The sequence below is a fragment of the Eptatretus burgeri genome, chromosome 14 (assembly GCF_056783735.1).
Source record: "Eptatretus burgeri isolate ZD-2024b chromosome 14, Ebu_testis_v1, whole genome shotgun sequence".
Lineage (NCBI taxonomy): Eukaryota > Metazoa > Chordata > Myxini > Myxiniformes > Myxinidae > Eptatretus > Eptatretus burgeri.
The window spans coordinates 19,294,800-19,312,063 of NC_140974.1; the positions used below are offsets into that span (position 1 = coordinate 19,294,800).

Sequence of the window (17,264 nt, forward strand, 5' to 3'; positions counted from 1 at the left end):
TACAGGGTTGCTGTAGGCATAAAGTTGGTCTACCAAGACTGGTTTCTTAACTTTATACCAAGACTAGTCGGAATGCACCTTCTGATGAGTTTTGTTAGATGTGTTGGATACCTAATGGCAAACACTGGTCTCGAAGAAATCATGAAAACAAGCTTTGGAGGTGTTCCGAAAATGCTTAGTTGGAAAAAGTTTCCTCAAAACGTCAGAGCTCTTCGGCTTGTTGTGGAGGAAGTCCTAAGAGGTATTGCTGGACAGTTGGAGAGTCACACCGAACTTCAAGAACATCTAGAAGTATTGTCACAAGAGAGCAGGATGACACGACTCTGGGTAGACCATCTAATCAAGCCAGTTTTTCTTATGATGCTCTTTGTGCGAGCTGAACGTGAGGCCGACTGGCCACTACATCTATATGCAGTCAAAGAAATGATGCCGTATTTCTTTGCTGCGGGACATCACCACTAAGCCCGTTACGGCCTTTATTACCTGAGGTCAATGGAACGTCTCCCCGGTGACATCTTGCATCGTTTCCTGAAAGGGGACCATGTGATGAGGCATAAACCCAGTCTCTGGAATGGTATCTGGTCAGACATGTTTATAGAGAGCACCTTTATGCGATACGGCCACGGTGCGAGAGGCATCATAGGCATCACTCTCAAGCCGTCTGCACTCAAACGATGGGCTCTGAGTATGCATGCATGCACCAAAATTGTCAAAGGTGTTGCAGACATGACTAGAGGATACAAAGAGGTTGATGTCACGAGTCATAAAGAAGAGAAACCATCTCGGATCCACGGAGACAACCAAGACAGGTCAAAGATTCGAGAGAAACTGCAATTATGCATACAGCCACTGGATAATGACGACCATCCAAAAGGCCTGGTGAACATCCAAACCGGACAGATACAACCAGAGTCTGTAAATGTAGAGCACGCTGTTGACCTAGGCAAGGCACAGATGATCACTTTTGAAAGTAGTCTGCCATCTGGCTTCAACGCCCCTCTATCCAAGAAGGTTGTCATGATGGCCGTCACGAAGAAATCCATCAAGGTTGGGGGCAAAGATGTATACGATGTCAATCTGAAATACTCACGGGTGTAGGGGCTTCAACAAACACGAGACATTGACTTACCAACAGTTCTCAAACATGAACTTGCCCCCATGCCGACCTCCATGTTCAAGGAAAATGGGACCATGCGCATAGCGTAAGCAAAGTCTACACTGAAGAAAAAGCTCCAAGTGTTAGTTTCCTCATGTATTGTTCAGAAGGCAGAAGCTGTTATAATTGACGGTTGCGCTATCCTCTGGTGTGTCCACTGGCCATGTAAGGGTACAGTCAAAGACTTTGTGGACAATGTGTGCAGCTTCATCATCTGTAAAATGTCGCAGGGGGTTGTCTATCTTGTATTTGATCGATACTTCGATTTCAGCATCAAAGGCAGAACACGGACAAAACGGGGTGGTCAGCAAGCCAGTAGACGCCATTGCCTAACCCTCCAAAGTCCTCTCCCACTACAAAAGGTCATCCTAACTATAGCGGACAACAAAGTTCAACTCATCAAGTTGATATGCACAGAACTGCTCAACAGAGGGGAAAAGATGAAGAACAAGCTCGTCCTAACTGGCCAAGACGCTGTACCAATAGAAGTCAGCTGCGATGTCCTGAGACAGAGGGAAGCTCTAGAGAACTTTCATGAAGAAGCAGATGTAATCATGGTTCATCAAATGTCGAAGAAGTTGCAACGGCCATCAACGTACTGTGCGATGATACAGACGTCTTCGTACTGCTCCTACATTTTTACCACAAACTTGATCTCACGTGCGGCCTAACAATGGAATCTACTCATTCTGAAAGAGCCTTGCTTGACATAGCAGCATCTGCCAAAGAGCATGCTAAAATAGCTCCACAGCTTCCAGCGATGCACTGCCTTTCTGGGTGCGATACTGTTGCGCAACTGTTTGGTGTTGGCAAATCAACTGCCATCAAGATGCTTCAGGCCAGTCAAACACTCGAATGCTTGGGTGTGCTTGATGCTCCAATGTCAACTATTATAGACAAAGTGATTATAGACTATTATATATAGACTGATTATATTATACATAGACTGATTATAAACTATTATAGACAAAGCTACCAGATTTATCGCGAAGTGTTATGGGTGCACGACTACTGCAGACATGTCCGACACTAGGTTACAAGTATGGTCCTGGAAAAGGGGCGAAAAACATGACAGCAGTGCCAAAACTAAAGACACTGCCACCAACAAGCCAAGCATTCGTAGAAAATGTTCGACGTGCTCATTTCCAGACGGCAATTTGGAAGGCGGCCCTTCAATCAAAGCCCCCCAACATGAATCCAGAAGAGTACGGATCGGCGCAAGAGGAAACTTCCAAGTCTCTTCTTCCTGTTCCAATGCCCACAGACGTGGCACTTGCTCCACCACAAATTTTGGAGTTGATAAGGTGTGGTTGTACTTCAGGCACCCCATGTAGAACAGGGCAGTGTGGTTGTTGTGCCGCTCATTTACCATGCACTTTCTTCTGTGCATGTCATAGAGATTCAAATATCAATTGCCATAATGAACGTACAAAACAGGTAAAACATGACGTTGACAATGATGAGACCGACGAGGAGACTGCTGATGCGCCGACGATGATTGACCTCTATTACGTACTTCGTGCTTCAAGTCCTTATAATGGTACCAGCTATTATCCAAAATGTTGGTTAGAAATAGAATCCACTCCTATCTTCATAGATTTCATGTTGATACAAACTGTCCTATCCCATATAGCCATAGTCCCATAAATGGAATCCAAGATGGCCACCATCTCAGACACTTGTAACTGTTATTATTATATTCCTTGACCATGAAAACCTAGGTTTAAACACCATTATTTCCATCCTATTCCATATATAGCCAAAAAACTGAATTTCGGTAATGGCCGATTTAATTTGCATATTATGCAAATAGCCCAAACCTGACAGGATGTTATAACTTGGACTCTTGTTCAGCACACCCTTCATAGATATAAAAACTTTCTAGGAACGCAAGTGCAAGGTTATGTGGAATTCTGCAGGACTACATCTTTCCAACCAGTATGTGTATGTTGATGGTTGAAAATATCGAGAATCATGAACTTTAACATGTCCATCATGAGATTCCAAATTCGGGGTAAAACAGTATTGTGTACACAAGCCAGAGGATTAAATGACACAGATTTAGTATCTCTGCAATGTTTCCTTTAAACATTGAAGCTGGTCTCAGCAGTGATAACGACAGCATATCATTAACATGGCTCAAATGACAGCATATCATTAACATGAGAGCATATCATTAACATGAGAGCATATCATTAACATTAACAAATGCAGGAATTGAAGAATACTAATCTCCTATTCATCATCCCTCAAAATCTTGAATATTCAGACATTATACCATTTGGGGGCATCCATGAAGTGTGTACTCAAAATAAGAAACTTTAACCCACCCCCAACTAATGCACTTTAAATTTAATCTTCATAATCCGACAACATAGCAATTGTTATACTCCCCCTCCCTCTTTTTCCCCTTCCATACTTGCCCCCACTCCTCTACCCTTCCCCCCTCCATACTCTCACCCCTCCCCTTCACCTCCTCACTCCCTCATCCCTTTCCCCTCACCTCTCTGCTCTCCCCTCCTCTCCTCCCACACCGCTCCTCCCCTGTTTTCCTGTCAGCGAAGCGACAGGTGGTGTTTGCTGGTACAAAATGGGTGTGTACTGTTTGCAGGGTATATACAGCCCCCTCCCCCTACAAAGTATGGTACCATCTATTAAAGGCATTCACGAAACTGAGATAATAAGATCTTTCTTTGTAACAAAACTGGCATAAAATAATTTTCAAGGAATTCAGGTCTGTATTTTAAAATATTCATTTCCATTTCATTTTCAATTTTAGACCCATGTTAACGATATGCTTCTTCTTCTTCACAACACACCTTTAATCTTTTTTTGGCGGTAGCTGTTTTTTTGCCAGACATAAGTATGTCAAATGCAGACCTCATGGGTTTGACATCTTGTGTGTCTTGGTGACCACATTGGCACTTTAAGTGAATAAAATGAACACAAAATGTCTGCACGGCAGCCATGACTTCAGTCAAAGTCGGGAATGTCTGTCTGGCGTCCATTTTCCGACTTTGGACAAGACACCATCGATATGTTATGCATTATGCAATGTTTTTAAAATGTCGATAAAACTCTCTGACCCCTTAACTGCAGTAAACCCACTGATTTTCTCAGACAACAGCGGTCAACAATGGCACAGAGTAATGCCATGCACAGCGGACATAAAATGGCCACCCGGAAGTCAACCCTCACAAAAAATACCCATTAATTGGGGTAGGTCGGGTTACCGGAAACTCCACATTTTAATTTTTGGCCTAAGCTAAGTTGTTCCTGGGAATAAGGTGGTGAAGAGTAGGATCATGAGGGAGGGATTAAGGACCTTGGGCATTTTGAGAAAGTTTGAATTAAAACCGATAGTACTGCATGTTTGAGAAGTGAGTTTTCATTAAGATGCTGTCCGAGTATTGCTGCTCTATTTAATTTTTGCACCCCTTTGCATGCTCACCTATTATTATGATGTATTAAACGTTATGTTGGAGTTGTGGGAATTGTGTCTATGCCACGACTAAATGTGGTGTTACTCTTTTTGAACAGAATTTGAAGCAAGAGTACCTTATCCTGATGCTGTGTGGACTGTACTTCCCCAATGATGGACCTCTGGTCGCTTGTACATGTTGCTGTGTTTGAGCATGGAGAGTAACTCCTGGAATCGATCTTTCTGGGTTCTTTCTGACATCTTTGTTCTTTGTTCCTTTCACATTTCTTCAAAAAAAAAAAAATATTATATTATTATCTTTATTCATTCTAATTCTTGCCTTTTCTTTTCCTTCATCACTTTGACTCTATTCCTCTTTCACCGGGCGTAGTGGCGTGCACCTGTAATCCGGCTACTCGGAGGCTTGGGTTGGAGTATCGCTTGAGGACGGGAGCTCTCCGCTGGGCCGCGCTCTGAGAGGGTGTAGGGCAGCCCGGAATCATGGCGAAACCCAATCCTTATCCCTGTGTCGTAAGAGGCGACCAGGGTTGCATCAGGAAGGGCATCCACCATAAAACCTGTGCCAAATCAGTATGCGGATCATAACGGATGATCCGCTGTGGCGACCCCTAACTGGAGCAGCCGAAAGACGAACAACAACTCTCTATTCCTCTTTTGTTATCTCTCTCTCCAAGGAGAAGTGAATTCTTGCAGAATTCTCCAAGTGAAGCAGAAAATTTTCTGCAAGGCTCACTTGGCTGAGCCTGGATGGGTTTTGCACATTGTGGCGTAGTGGCTGAAACCCGAATCCTATCCAGGCTCCTCCTGATGACTATCTTTGCTCTTCATTTCTTTGGGTTCATTCTTGGTCTTCCGTTTCATTGCAGAGCATGGAGAGTGCAGAGGAACCAATTTCAAAGGGTGGTTAGAAGTTTACCTTGTGTCAGAAAGTTTAAAGAATGGCTATTAGCTACAGCCAAGAGTTGAAAGATTGGCACATCCATAAATGTACAGGCAAGTATCTGAAAAGGGTATCTGTCATTGTTTTTTTTTTAAAATGATGAACCCTCTAATCCTTTTACCACAATTACTTATATGCTGCAAACCTTGCGTGTGCCATCTCATGCAGGCAATCTAAGGCCATGATGATTAAATCTCAACTATTCGTTTGATTTTGGAAGTTTTTATTGTGCAGTACCTTTGTTTTATATACAGAATTTGGGCTCGTGAAAGAGAGGTGACCGAGGGTATAAAGGCAGCACACCCACCCACAGTGGGTCAGTGGCACAACAGGCAGACACAACAGGAAAATGAAATGTATGGACAGTGGGGGTGGGGGGGGGGTGAAAGAGTGGAAAGTGACTTGCTGGTAGCTTCGTTGGATGATCCTTCTCAAAAAAAATTGGTTTTCAAGAGATAAAGTTCAGCCTGAAGATTACTCAGATTATCATTTCTGCCTTGCCTGATGGCAGACATGCTTGTGGCAAACTTTGCAAATGATTGGGTTTCCATTGGTTTTGGGGCACTTTGCACTTTCTTTATTTAACAAATGATCTAATTCTTGTAGTGGAGCTGCCACATCCACACATGAACGGGCATACAGGCAAGCATACGCTACACAACCTCAGACTGTTAGATGAGATAATCAGCCACTGAACTTCAGGGAAATGCAATCACTTCCTGGGGTACGCTGGGTACTGGTGACGTCACAACAACGGCACCGCTTCTCTGACCACACACAATGGGCCATTTCCTTTGGAGGAATTTCTTCCTTTCCTTGGATGCCAATCTATGGGGATTGTCCTTGCTCTGTCTTTTTTAATGTTGAACATGAAGTAAGGAAGCTGCACGTACCATTTCAAGTCTGGTATGACTCGGTTGGGGTTTGAACCGCCGACCTCCCAGACTCAGAGTGGTTGTAGAGTTTTGTGGTTTTCTTTCCTTGATGAAGGGAGGGAAACATTCTCTTCTTGATGTCCTTTTGATTTACCTTTTTTTTTTGTCTTTCATGAGAAAAAAATGTTTTTTTTTCACAACTGATCACTCGTTGAATGTAAAGTGAAGATTGTAATTGCAAATTATAATTTGTTGAATGATAATGATTGGATGATGTGGTAATATTTTCTGATTTTGAAAACTTGTTTCACTTGCAGTTACAGAAGTTATGAGCTTTTTTTTTCAGTTATTTTTGCTGAGGTAATGATGTGAGCACCGACTTCATGATGCTTTGCAGCTTCGGATTTGTGGAGTTTGAAGACACTCGAGATGCCGATGATGCCGTATATGAGCTGAATGGGAAGGATCTTTGTGGCGAACGTGTTATTGTGGAGCATGCTCGTGGACCTCGGCGAGACCGAAGCCTCAGCCAGTATGGTGAGACGGCTTGTACAGCTTGGTTGCTTCATTGATATCGGCCTTTTTTTAAGTTGATTTAACAATAGGATCATGAATCTGTCAATATTTTCGATTCGAGCTGATGTTTCTAGTTTAAAGTAAACCGTTACTGTATAATTAACACAGCTATTTTAAATAACCTATGAGCGTTCTTGCAAGGTATTAGTCTGCTTTGTTGAATAATGATTTTGATGTACTGTCTGACAATGTTCAAACCTTTAATGTTTTAAGAGTCCCTGGGTCCAAAGCTGGGTCCAAAGCTGGGTCCAGCCCCCAAAAAAGCCATGCCTTTGCCCTTTGACCTGTGGCCTGTGGTTGACCTTAAGGAAGCCATGGGGACTGCCCGTTGCCCTCTTGTGAGCCCCCTTTTGGTGAGGACGTGAGCGGGTGGTTGGATGTAACTGATTTTCATTTTTTTTTCCCATCTCGTGGCTGAGTAAGAGATTCAGTTTAGCTCACATTTGCTCCAGTGAACACATGTTCAAGCATTCACTGTTACAGACCACCCACACTCGCTGTACCATGTTGCAATTGCCCGTGACATTAGCAGCAGTGTGCAGACGGAAGGCCGTTTGTAGACGATGTCTGCTGCGGCATTGTGGGGCGATATTTATTTTATTTTATTTTATTTTTTTTTTTTTACGATACACCTTCATCAAAATATATTGTGTGTGTCACCCCAGAGCTGTGCTTGATGCAACGTTTGTGATTTATTTTTTTTAAACCCCAAGGCGAGCACGGGGCACGCTACGCACCACATTGGAACACACCTCCCACTCGTACGGATTACCGCCTTGTCGTGGAGAATATCTCTCACCGCTGTAGTTGGCAGGATCTCAAGGTAGGAACTTGCACTTGAGTGTGTGTGGTATGCTTTGCTCTTTTGAATTTAAAATAAATCTGCATTTTTCTGGCATCAAATTGAATTTTCTTTGCGTGGGTTTTTTAACATCGAAAATCTCAGCTCGTGGAAAAGCAAATGATGAGCATAGGCTTGTCATGAAATCCATGAAGTCTTAGGCTCTGTTGACAATGCTACAAGTGAAGAGCTGTAAGGAGCCAGCAAGTCCACCATTGTTTAATATTATTATCATTATTATTATTATTATTATTATTATTTATTTTTTTAATCCTTGGGATTCTTGCATTGATGCAATATTAATTCATGTTTCTGTGTAAGCTTTTTCCCATCGTGACTTGGTGAATAAAATCCTCGCCTGTTCTTGCTGCTGCTTGAAAGTAATATTACAAGCAACATTTATACTGCTTGAAGCCATGCCAGGTGAATTACTTGATCACAAATATATACTAGAGTTCGTAGAACACCTTACCCCGTGCCCTCTTGAGAAAAAGGACATTGGAAGGGTCTTTTCAGTTGTTTGCTTTGTGTTTTGCATTCAAGAATTTTTGCTATGTACCATATTTTTCTGAATGCTGAATCTTAGGGCCCTGTCACACATGTCACACACCTTGGCGTTTTAGCCAGCGTATGGCAAGGTATCAAAATGTATGTAAAACGCTGGCATACACTGAACTATTGTTTTTTTTTTCCAGTTTTTGGCATATTCGTAACGAGTTGGAAGTATGCATAACGTATTAGTAACGTACACAGAACGTTTCAATAAAATATAGATAACTTGTATCAACGAATGCTGAGCGTGTTGTCGGCGTTCACAACCTTTGCCCAACGATAGTCTAACTTATGCATAGCACGCGGCAGCGTATCTCCGACGATCACGTGGCGTAGGCTATTAATAGGCTGCGGCTCAACAATTCAAATCGTAACCGCACTAGACATCGAAGTGTGAAGCCGCTGTCAAACTTTGACGTTTTAGCCAGCATATGCCGACGTATGAAAAATTTGTCGAATACGTTATGGGTAAGTTTTGTATACATTAAGAGCACGCTGGCATACGTCGTAGTACCCCGAGTACGTCGACAAATCTTCAGCATCTTGAAAATTTTTCGACGTGCTCTGCATATGACACACGTTCCGCATACGCTGGCCATAAGTCGGAGGCACGTTACGCGATCGTTGACACATGTTACTTGTAAGTTACTCATAAGTCGAAACGCGTCGAGGTAATGGTAATGGTTAGTGTCAGTGTTCCAGACTCCCTGGTTTTTTTTTTTGGGGGGAGGGTTTCCTTCGGTATGACGGTGATGTTGACACTTGTATTTCTAGTGTGGTTATGATTTAAATCGTTGAGCGGCAGCCTATTAATTATATTATATTATAACCGCACTAGAAATCGAAGTGTCAACATCACCGTCATACCGAAGGAAAAAAACCAGGGAGTCTGGAACACTGACGCTAACCATTACCTTGACGTGTTTCGACTTATGAGTAACTTACAAGTAACGTGTGTCAATGATCGCGTAACTTGCCTACAACTTATGGCCAGCGTTATGCGGAACGTGTGAGTCATACACTGGCATACGTCGAAAAATTTCAGGCATGGAAAATTTGTCCAACAGCTCGGCTTACTACGACGTATGCCAGCATACTACGACGTATGTCAGCATACTACGACGTTTGCCAGCGTGCTCTTAACGTATTCGACGTGTGCCAGCATTTTAGACAAATTTTTCATAAGTCGGCATACGCTGGCTAAATCGTCAAGGTGTGACAGGGCCTTTACTCTACCCTCACAACCTGAAACGGCGTAAATATTTTGGCCAAGTTCTGCTAAATGGAAGGTTTTTGGAAGTGCCAAGAATGTTGTTTTCTTGTGTTGAAGTACTGCATATATCATTCAATTGAAAAGAAATAAAAGTTTTAAAGGTTGTATAAAAAAAGATGGTACACCGCCGTTGAAGCAGTCTTTTACGCCACTTTATTTAATACTTCAGATTAGTTCTTCATACCTGTTGTTTGTGTCCTTTATAATGTCCCTCAAAACAGCAAGTTTCCCGTTTGGAATGATTTTCAATTTAGTTTCACTGCCAAACAAGCAGACAGATTGAAACAATTGCCTTACTCCATGAGCAGGATGAGATTTTATACATTTTCACAATTTTGGAGCCAAATTACTGACAAACTGCAAATTCTTGTGCTGATTCGTGTTCAAAATGCAAAATTCAACTGAAAATAGTTCCCAGACAGACAGAGAAACAATTGCTTTACCCCATACATGAACTAACAAGAACAAGAAGCGAATACTTTGATATCGCGTGGCTGGGTGCAGTAAAAGTCTAGGTTAAGAATGATGAAACAATTTTGCAGTTATAAAATTTCAATGTAGACACGGTGAATTAGTATGCATGATGGGAAGAGTTGTGAAAGTTGTGACGTTGGACAAATTTCTATTTATAGCCCTCAGATCAAAGGGACGTACACGGCCATAAGTGTGACAGAAGACGTGACAGAAGACACAGGACAGAATAGCCAATTATATAACAGCGCGATGTCGCCATGCTGTAATAACCACTTATGTCACCAAAAAAAAGAGGAAGAAATCACCTCCACAAGACGTTTTAAAAACACTTCTGGTGAAAAACAATGAAGAATGAGAGTTGCAACACTGCGCATCAACAACTAACGGAACAGGAGATTATCACTTCCTGCTCAGAAAATCAACTTCCAGCGTCACACAGAAAACGATTTAGCACAAAAAAACGTCGCTCTTCCGCATTAACCCCGCCCACAATCCACCCGGCAATCTCCGCCCACAATACACCCGGCAATAAGTGTGACAGAAGACACAGGACAGAATAGCCAATTGTATAACGGCGCGATGTCGCCGTGCTGTAATAACCACTTATGTCACCAAAAAAAAGAGGAAGAAATCACCTCCACAAGACGTTTTAAAAACACTTCTGGTGAAAAACAATGAAGAATGAGTTGCAACACTGCGTATCAACAACTAACGGAACAGGAGATCATCACTTCCTGCTCAGAAAATCAACTTCCAGCGTCACACAGAAAACGATTTAGCACAAAAAACGTCGCTCTTCCGCATTAACCCCGCCCACAATCCACCCGGCAATCTCCGCCCACAATAGACCCGGCAATAAGTGTGACAAGACAGGACAGAATAGCCAATTGTATAACAGCGCGATGTCGCCGCGCTGTAAAAAGAGCAATCGGAGATTGCAGACCCTCGCCAGGACTTGTTTTGTGTGGTGTATTTTATATGGTGTTTGTGCACTGGTATGTTACGTAATTAATGAGACGTAAATAGAACTGCCACTTTATAACTGCTGGCAGTGATGGTACCAAGACGTCCCGGTTTGATGCAACCCTGCTTTGATCCGATGCCTGACCCATGAAGTTTTTTATTATTCATTATTCATTTGAATTCAGAATGGGATTAAAATAAATTCAATTCAGATCAAATGGAAGACCAAATAGGTGCAGTCCTGCATTGGAGTAATCAGAAGGAACCTGAAGAAGCAAAAAGCAAAGATGAAGTCATCAGGAGGAACCTGTATAGGACTCGCATTTCAACTGCAACTCCTCTACACTCAAACCCATCCAGTCACAGCTATGTGAGCCTTATTCAAAAAAAAAAATTCTAGTTGTCAGACCATGTGTCTGATCAAGTGGGAATTTAAAACGTGTATTCCCCATCACAACTAGATCACAATTGTGAAATCGACGTCGTTTGGTTAAGCGGTTCCACAGAGAAAACATTTTAAATATTTTTCATTAATCTGATATGGCTGCCAAACCATGTGACCGATGATGTCATGTGTGAACCTTTTGTTCTCATCGATTGGCAGTCATATATGTAAAGTTTCACCTCGATCTGTTCTGCCATTTCAGAGATTTTTGAAGGTTAAAAAAAAAAGAAAGAAGAAGAATATGGCTGCCGAATCACGTGACCGATGACATCAATTTTTTTTTTTTGTTGACTATTTTATCCCTAGATGACCCTCACAAATTTTCAGACTGATCAGATATAGCTTTCTACATATGCAATTATGATGTCATCACGAAGGCACACTTATTCCCCATAAGGAGTTCTTGCCAAGTTTCATTTTTTTTCTTGGTGTGGTTTCATAGAAGTCCAAAGTTTTTTTTTTTTTTTTTTTTTTTTTTTTAATTCCCCGCCACGTGGCGGAAGGGGGATATTGTTGTCACCCGGGTCGTCCGTCCGTCCAGCTGTCGGGCTGGCTGGGCGGCAACATTTATAGCTGTGAGTGTGATAACTCACTGTTCACCATATCGATTTGAAATTTGGGTCACACATGCACCACCTGAAAAGGAAGAACCCTATTGATTTTGGGCGTGGCCGGATCCAAGATGGCCGACTGGGGCGGCCATCTTGGAAAAAATGTTTTTTGTAATAAATGGAAAACCGCTTATCTGATTTCAATTATTTTTGGTTACTACGTTCCTCACCCCTGGGGAACTTTTTCGAGATGATGACCAAATGGTGTCTTGTTTCCGATTCACCTCCCTCATTATCTGGAATATGTATGACCTTTTTCATTCAATGGTGGGGGATTCCCCATCTCTGATGGTATATTTTTTGTTTTTCCAACATGGCTGCCACACCACGTGGCCTATGACATCATAGTTATTATTAAAACATTCCACATGAGTAGTTGCTCCAATTGTGAAATTTCGTCTCAATCCGACATGCGGTTGTGGAGAAAAACGCGAAAGTTCTGTGCGGACAAACAAACAGATAAACGGACCCAAATGCAATACCCTTTTTTTCGGTGAGGGTAAATATGCATGATATGTTACTGCATGAAAATACTCTCAAGAATGGATGGAAACCCTGAATCGCAAATGAGGTGGGTGCTGTCTCCATGTGTAACTTGGCCATTTGACACATTCGGGCACCCTTCTCTGGTTGCCTGGATTTCTGGCAGGTGCATACAAGTCTAACTTATTTCCTGGCTTTCTATCTTCCTCCACTCCTGCTGTAATGGGTGCTGTGGAAATTGGAATCTAAAGCTCTCAAAATTATTGGAATCTCCTATGATGAGGCTGAGTTGCAATGCTGTTGCTCTCACATTGTAGGTTGTTGGTGATCTATTTTATACTATCAGGTCTCCAACAATGCTCCCTCTGCTCTCTGTCCTCCAACCCTCCCCCCAACCCCAAGATGCATGTGGTTTTCCAGTATCTATCTCCTGGTTAAACTTCCAAAATCCAGCCTGGCTGCACATTTCAGCTCTTTTATTCCTCACTTCTCTAATCTATGGAACCTCCTTCAAGAATCTCGAGGCTGTTCTGTCTCACTATTCCCTCAAGGACTTCAAGCAAGCTGTGTACCACCATCTCTTGTCATCCCCAATTCTGACCCATGATCTTTATTACCACCATTAACCTTTCAAAATGCAACTTTTTCTTTCTAGCTTGTTTCCTCCCTTCTTCCCTCTTATCTTTCGTGTTCATTTCCTTGATGTTTGTCCCACTGTCAGTTATGTCTTGCTCTTCCATGAACCTCTCTTCTGTAAATAAAAAAATAAATAAAAGAAGAGTGTATTTCAATGGAGCTATTTCAGCTAGTCTCCTAATCGAGCACCTTAAGGGAGCAACTTGGGCCCAGTGCTGTTTTCCTCTGCTGATCGAGAAATCATCAGATGCTGCTCTGACACTTGGAACGTGCCATTCATTCAAGACTAATCTCCCCCACTACTCCCCCCCTCCCCATCTCTCCAGAAGGATCATCCAACAAACACCTATTTTTCATGAATAACCATGAGGAGAGGTTCATTCTCTTGAACTTTGGAACTTCATCATCAGCCATGATGACCTCTTTTGGAACCATCCATATTTCAGAGATCACCTCCAGGTGCAGATTGGGAATCTCCTCCGTGCCAACTTCTCACAGCGTAAAACATTTTTGTACATAACTCACTGGAGTTCTGCTTTCCCTTATTGGCGGCTGCATTGGCTTCACACTTATCACTCTTTGATGCTGTGGAATCCAAAGCTCAACATCATTTGCATCACAACCTGTCCACCTAAGTCCCCCAATTTATTTATTGAAATTCTTTAACCCCATAAAATTCTGAAGGCAAACTTTTATTAACCTTTGCATTCTTCAGGCCTCTTGGTAATCGGTGAAAAATGTGGCTTGTGTTTTTCACCTGATAACACTGAACAACAAATTTCAAAAATTTTTTTTTACTGGAGATGTGTAAAGTGATTAAGACTAATTTGGGTACGCTGATTTCAAAAATCATAACCGTTTTGCTGTATCACGTCAGGATTTTCAGGAACAGAAATATTCCCATTGCCTAGAAGTCAGGATTTCAATGAAATTTACATATGTCTTTAACATGTCTATTTCGTACAATTGTTGTTAACTTGTGTTATATTTCTTTCTTTCAGATAAAGATGAGTAGGCGTTCCTGTACCAATCATCCTGACAACTTCTGTTATGTCTGTGGTCGGTATACCAAAAAAGATCAACAGCGAAGTATATCTACAGCAGTGAAAATGAAGGCCGCCTACTTTCACTACTTCGGGTGTAAGGTGGGGGACCAAGAACAGAGCTGGGCACCACACATCTGCTGCACAAGCTGTCACACAACCTTGACTCAGTGGTTGGTGGGCAAGCGCGCGAGCATGCCATTTGCGGTGCCCATGATATGGCGTGAGCCGCAGAATCATCATGATGATTGTTATTTCTGCTGCACAAGCATCGCCGGCTTCAACAAGAAGAATAAAGGTCACATCGAGTACGCTGACTGCGTCTCTGCTCGTAAACCTGTGCCTCATGATGACGAGAACCCCGTTCCAACACCTCCAGCTGATCAGAACATAGCTGTAATCAGTGGTGAAGAGGATGGTGATGATGAACCTTTTGAACCCGACACTCAAGAATCACACCTTCTGAACCAGGGAGACTTAAATGATCTTGTAAGAGATCTCTCGCTGTCAAAGGCGAAGGCAGAGCTGCTTGGATCAAGGCTGCAGCAGTGGAATCTACTTGAACCTAACACCAAGATATCCTTGTTCAGAGCACATCACAGAGACATGGCTGAGTTCTTTGAGATGGAAGACACGATGACATTCTGCAGTGACATCAACGGTCTGTTGAAAGAACTTGGGTGTGATCACGATCCTGCAGACTGGCGCCTCTTCATCGACTCGGGGAAGAACAGCTTGAAGGCTGTTTTGCTCCACAATGGCAACGAGAAACCATCAGTCCCACTGGCTCACGCGTTCGGCATGACAGAGACCTATGAGACTATGCGGCAGCTGCTTGATTCCATCAAGTACAATGACTTCAACTGGCACATCTGCGGACATTGAAAGTGGTGGCGCTGTTGTTAGGGCTGCAGTCAGGCTACACGAAATACATGTGCTTCCTTTGTCTCTGGGATAGCAGAGACGACAAGAATCACTGGACGAAGAAAGATTGGGAAGAGCGAAAAGAGCATGTACCTGGTCGACGCAATGTGAAGCATGTCGCCCTTGTCGACCCAGCCAAGGTTTTCCTTCCACCACTCCACATAAAGCTCGGCTTGATGAAAAGTTTTGTACGGGCAATGGATCTGAATGGGCGTGGGTTTTTATACCTCAAGGAAAAGTTTGGCAACACCTTGTCGGAGGCCAAGATCAAGGCTGGTGTCTTTGTTGGACCGCAAATCCGACAGATTATGAAGGACGAAACTTTTCCGACAACTCTAAACCCCAAAGAGCTGGCAGCGTGGAGGAACTTCAAAGCTGTGACGGACAACTTCTTGGGGAACGAGCGCGCGGACAACTATGAAGAAATAGTGCAGCAGCTGCTGGAGTCCTTCAGGAAACTTGGCTCCAGGATGCCCCTGAAAATCCATTTCCTACACCAGCACCTGAACTTCTTCCCTGACAACTTGGGAGCAGTCTCGGACGAGCACGGCGAGCGATTCCACCAAGAGATTTCACTCATGGAGACGCGTTACCAAGGGCGGCACAACCCGAACATGATGGGCGATTTCTGCTGGTTCCTGCATCGTGAAACTGACACAGAGCAGCACAAACGCAAAGCCAAATGCCTAAAGCATTTTTAATTCCATTCTAGTGGAGTTTTTCTGTAATTTCTATAATTTTGAAGCATTCATGATGAAATAAATGAATAAATGAATTTTTGTAAATTTCATTGAAATCCTGACTTCTAGGCAATGGGAATATTTCTGTTACTGAAAATCCTGACGTGATACAGCAAAACGGTTATGATTTTTGAAATCAGCGTACCCAAATTAGTCTAAATCACTTTACACATCTCCAGTAAAAAATTTTTGTTGTTCAGTGTAATTGGTGCCTATTTATTTATTTATTTATTTATTTTTGTTAAGCTTGATTTTCTCACCATTACCACTGGCTTTCCAGGACTGCATGCGGCAGGCTGGGGAGGTTACCTATGCAGATGTACGTGGGGATGAGGGCGTCGTCGAGTTCTTGACTTACAGCGACATGCGTCGTGCACTTGAAAAGCTGCACGGGATGGAGATTTATGGCAAACGCATTCGACTGCTGGAGGAACGAGTGGCGCAAGCTCGGCGCCGCCGCTCCGACTCTCGATCTCGCAGCAGGTCATATTTGGAATCCCTTCATTAACCAATCGTGTGGCTGCTTCAGCGCCCCCTTTAGGTCATTCTTGACAATCGGCTTTCACTCTTTTGGTGCAAGATGTTTGTTTCGAAGTTGACTGAAGTTAAAAACGCGACGTATAATTTTGAGTTTGTGAGGGGGGGTATTATTTATTTATTTATTTTTTGTGTCTAAATGAAAATTTAAATCATGTTGGTTGAATTGATGAAGATAAATGTATGGTTCAATAAATAGGGGAATGAAACTTAAACATTGCCTCATAAAATATCTGCTGCAGACGTGCTGTGCAGGCCATTACTTTAAGTTAGAATTCTGTTTCCTTTGGACCTTCTTTATTGTCAGCAACATGCTGTAATTATTTATTTATTTATTTTTAATGGACAGTGTCGTGATTGCACTTAATTGAGATTTGAATGCATGCCTCTTGAGTGTTCGTTGATCAACAGCTGAACTATTGTTCTGCCAGACCATTGATCATAATGGCTTCGACAAACTTTATTTATTGGTTTATTTGTTTGCTTGTTTGTCTGTTCATTTAAGATTTGCCACAGCTCGGCTGACAAGTGTATGAAAATTTGAGTCTGCAATGCCTTTCTCTGTTCATGCTTTATTTCCACTAGCTGAAGAGCCTGTCTGTGAAGAGCACTTAAGTGCTGTTTTTTTCAATCAGCTCATATAACCATGTTCTATGATAGTTGCATTATTTCATTAGTTTCAAATTAAATTAGACTCGCGCTTTATAACTGCTGGCATTTATGGCCAGGGTCCAAGCAACCCTGCTTTGATAG

At 42.5% G+C, this 17,264-nt stretch overlaps 1 protein-coding gene across 6 annotated transcripts in view; it reads left to right on the forward strand.

Annotated features, from left to right (window-relative positions):
• LOC147012739 (serine/arginine-rich splicing factor 6-like) overlaps positions 1 to 17,264 on the forward strand; it is a 120,027-nt gene that overhangs the window by 83,503 nt on the left and 19,260 nt on the right. For 5 of the 6 annotated variants that reach the window (XM_085853871.1, XM_085853872.1, XM_085853874.1 and 2 more), the window contains exons 2-4: positions 6,811 to 6,950; positions 7,703 to 7,812; positions 16,255 to 16,457. In XM_085853871.1, the coding sequence (XP_085709997.1) occupies positions 6,811 to 6,950; positions 7,703 to 7,812; positions 16,255 to 16,457 (453 nt within the window). Of the gene's footprint in view, positions 1 to 3,589; positions 5,592 to 6,810; positions 6,951 to 7,702; positions 7,813 to 16,254; positions 16,458 to 17,264 lie in introns of those variants that run through there. The other variant, XM_085853875.1, reaches the window with a different exon arrangement.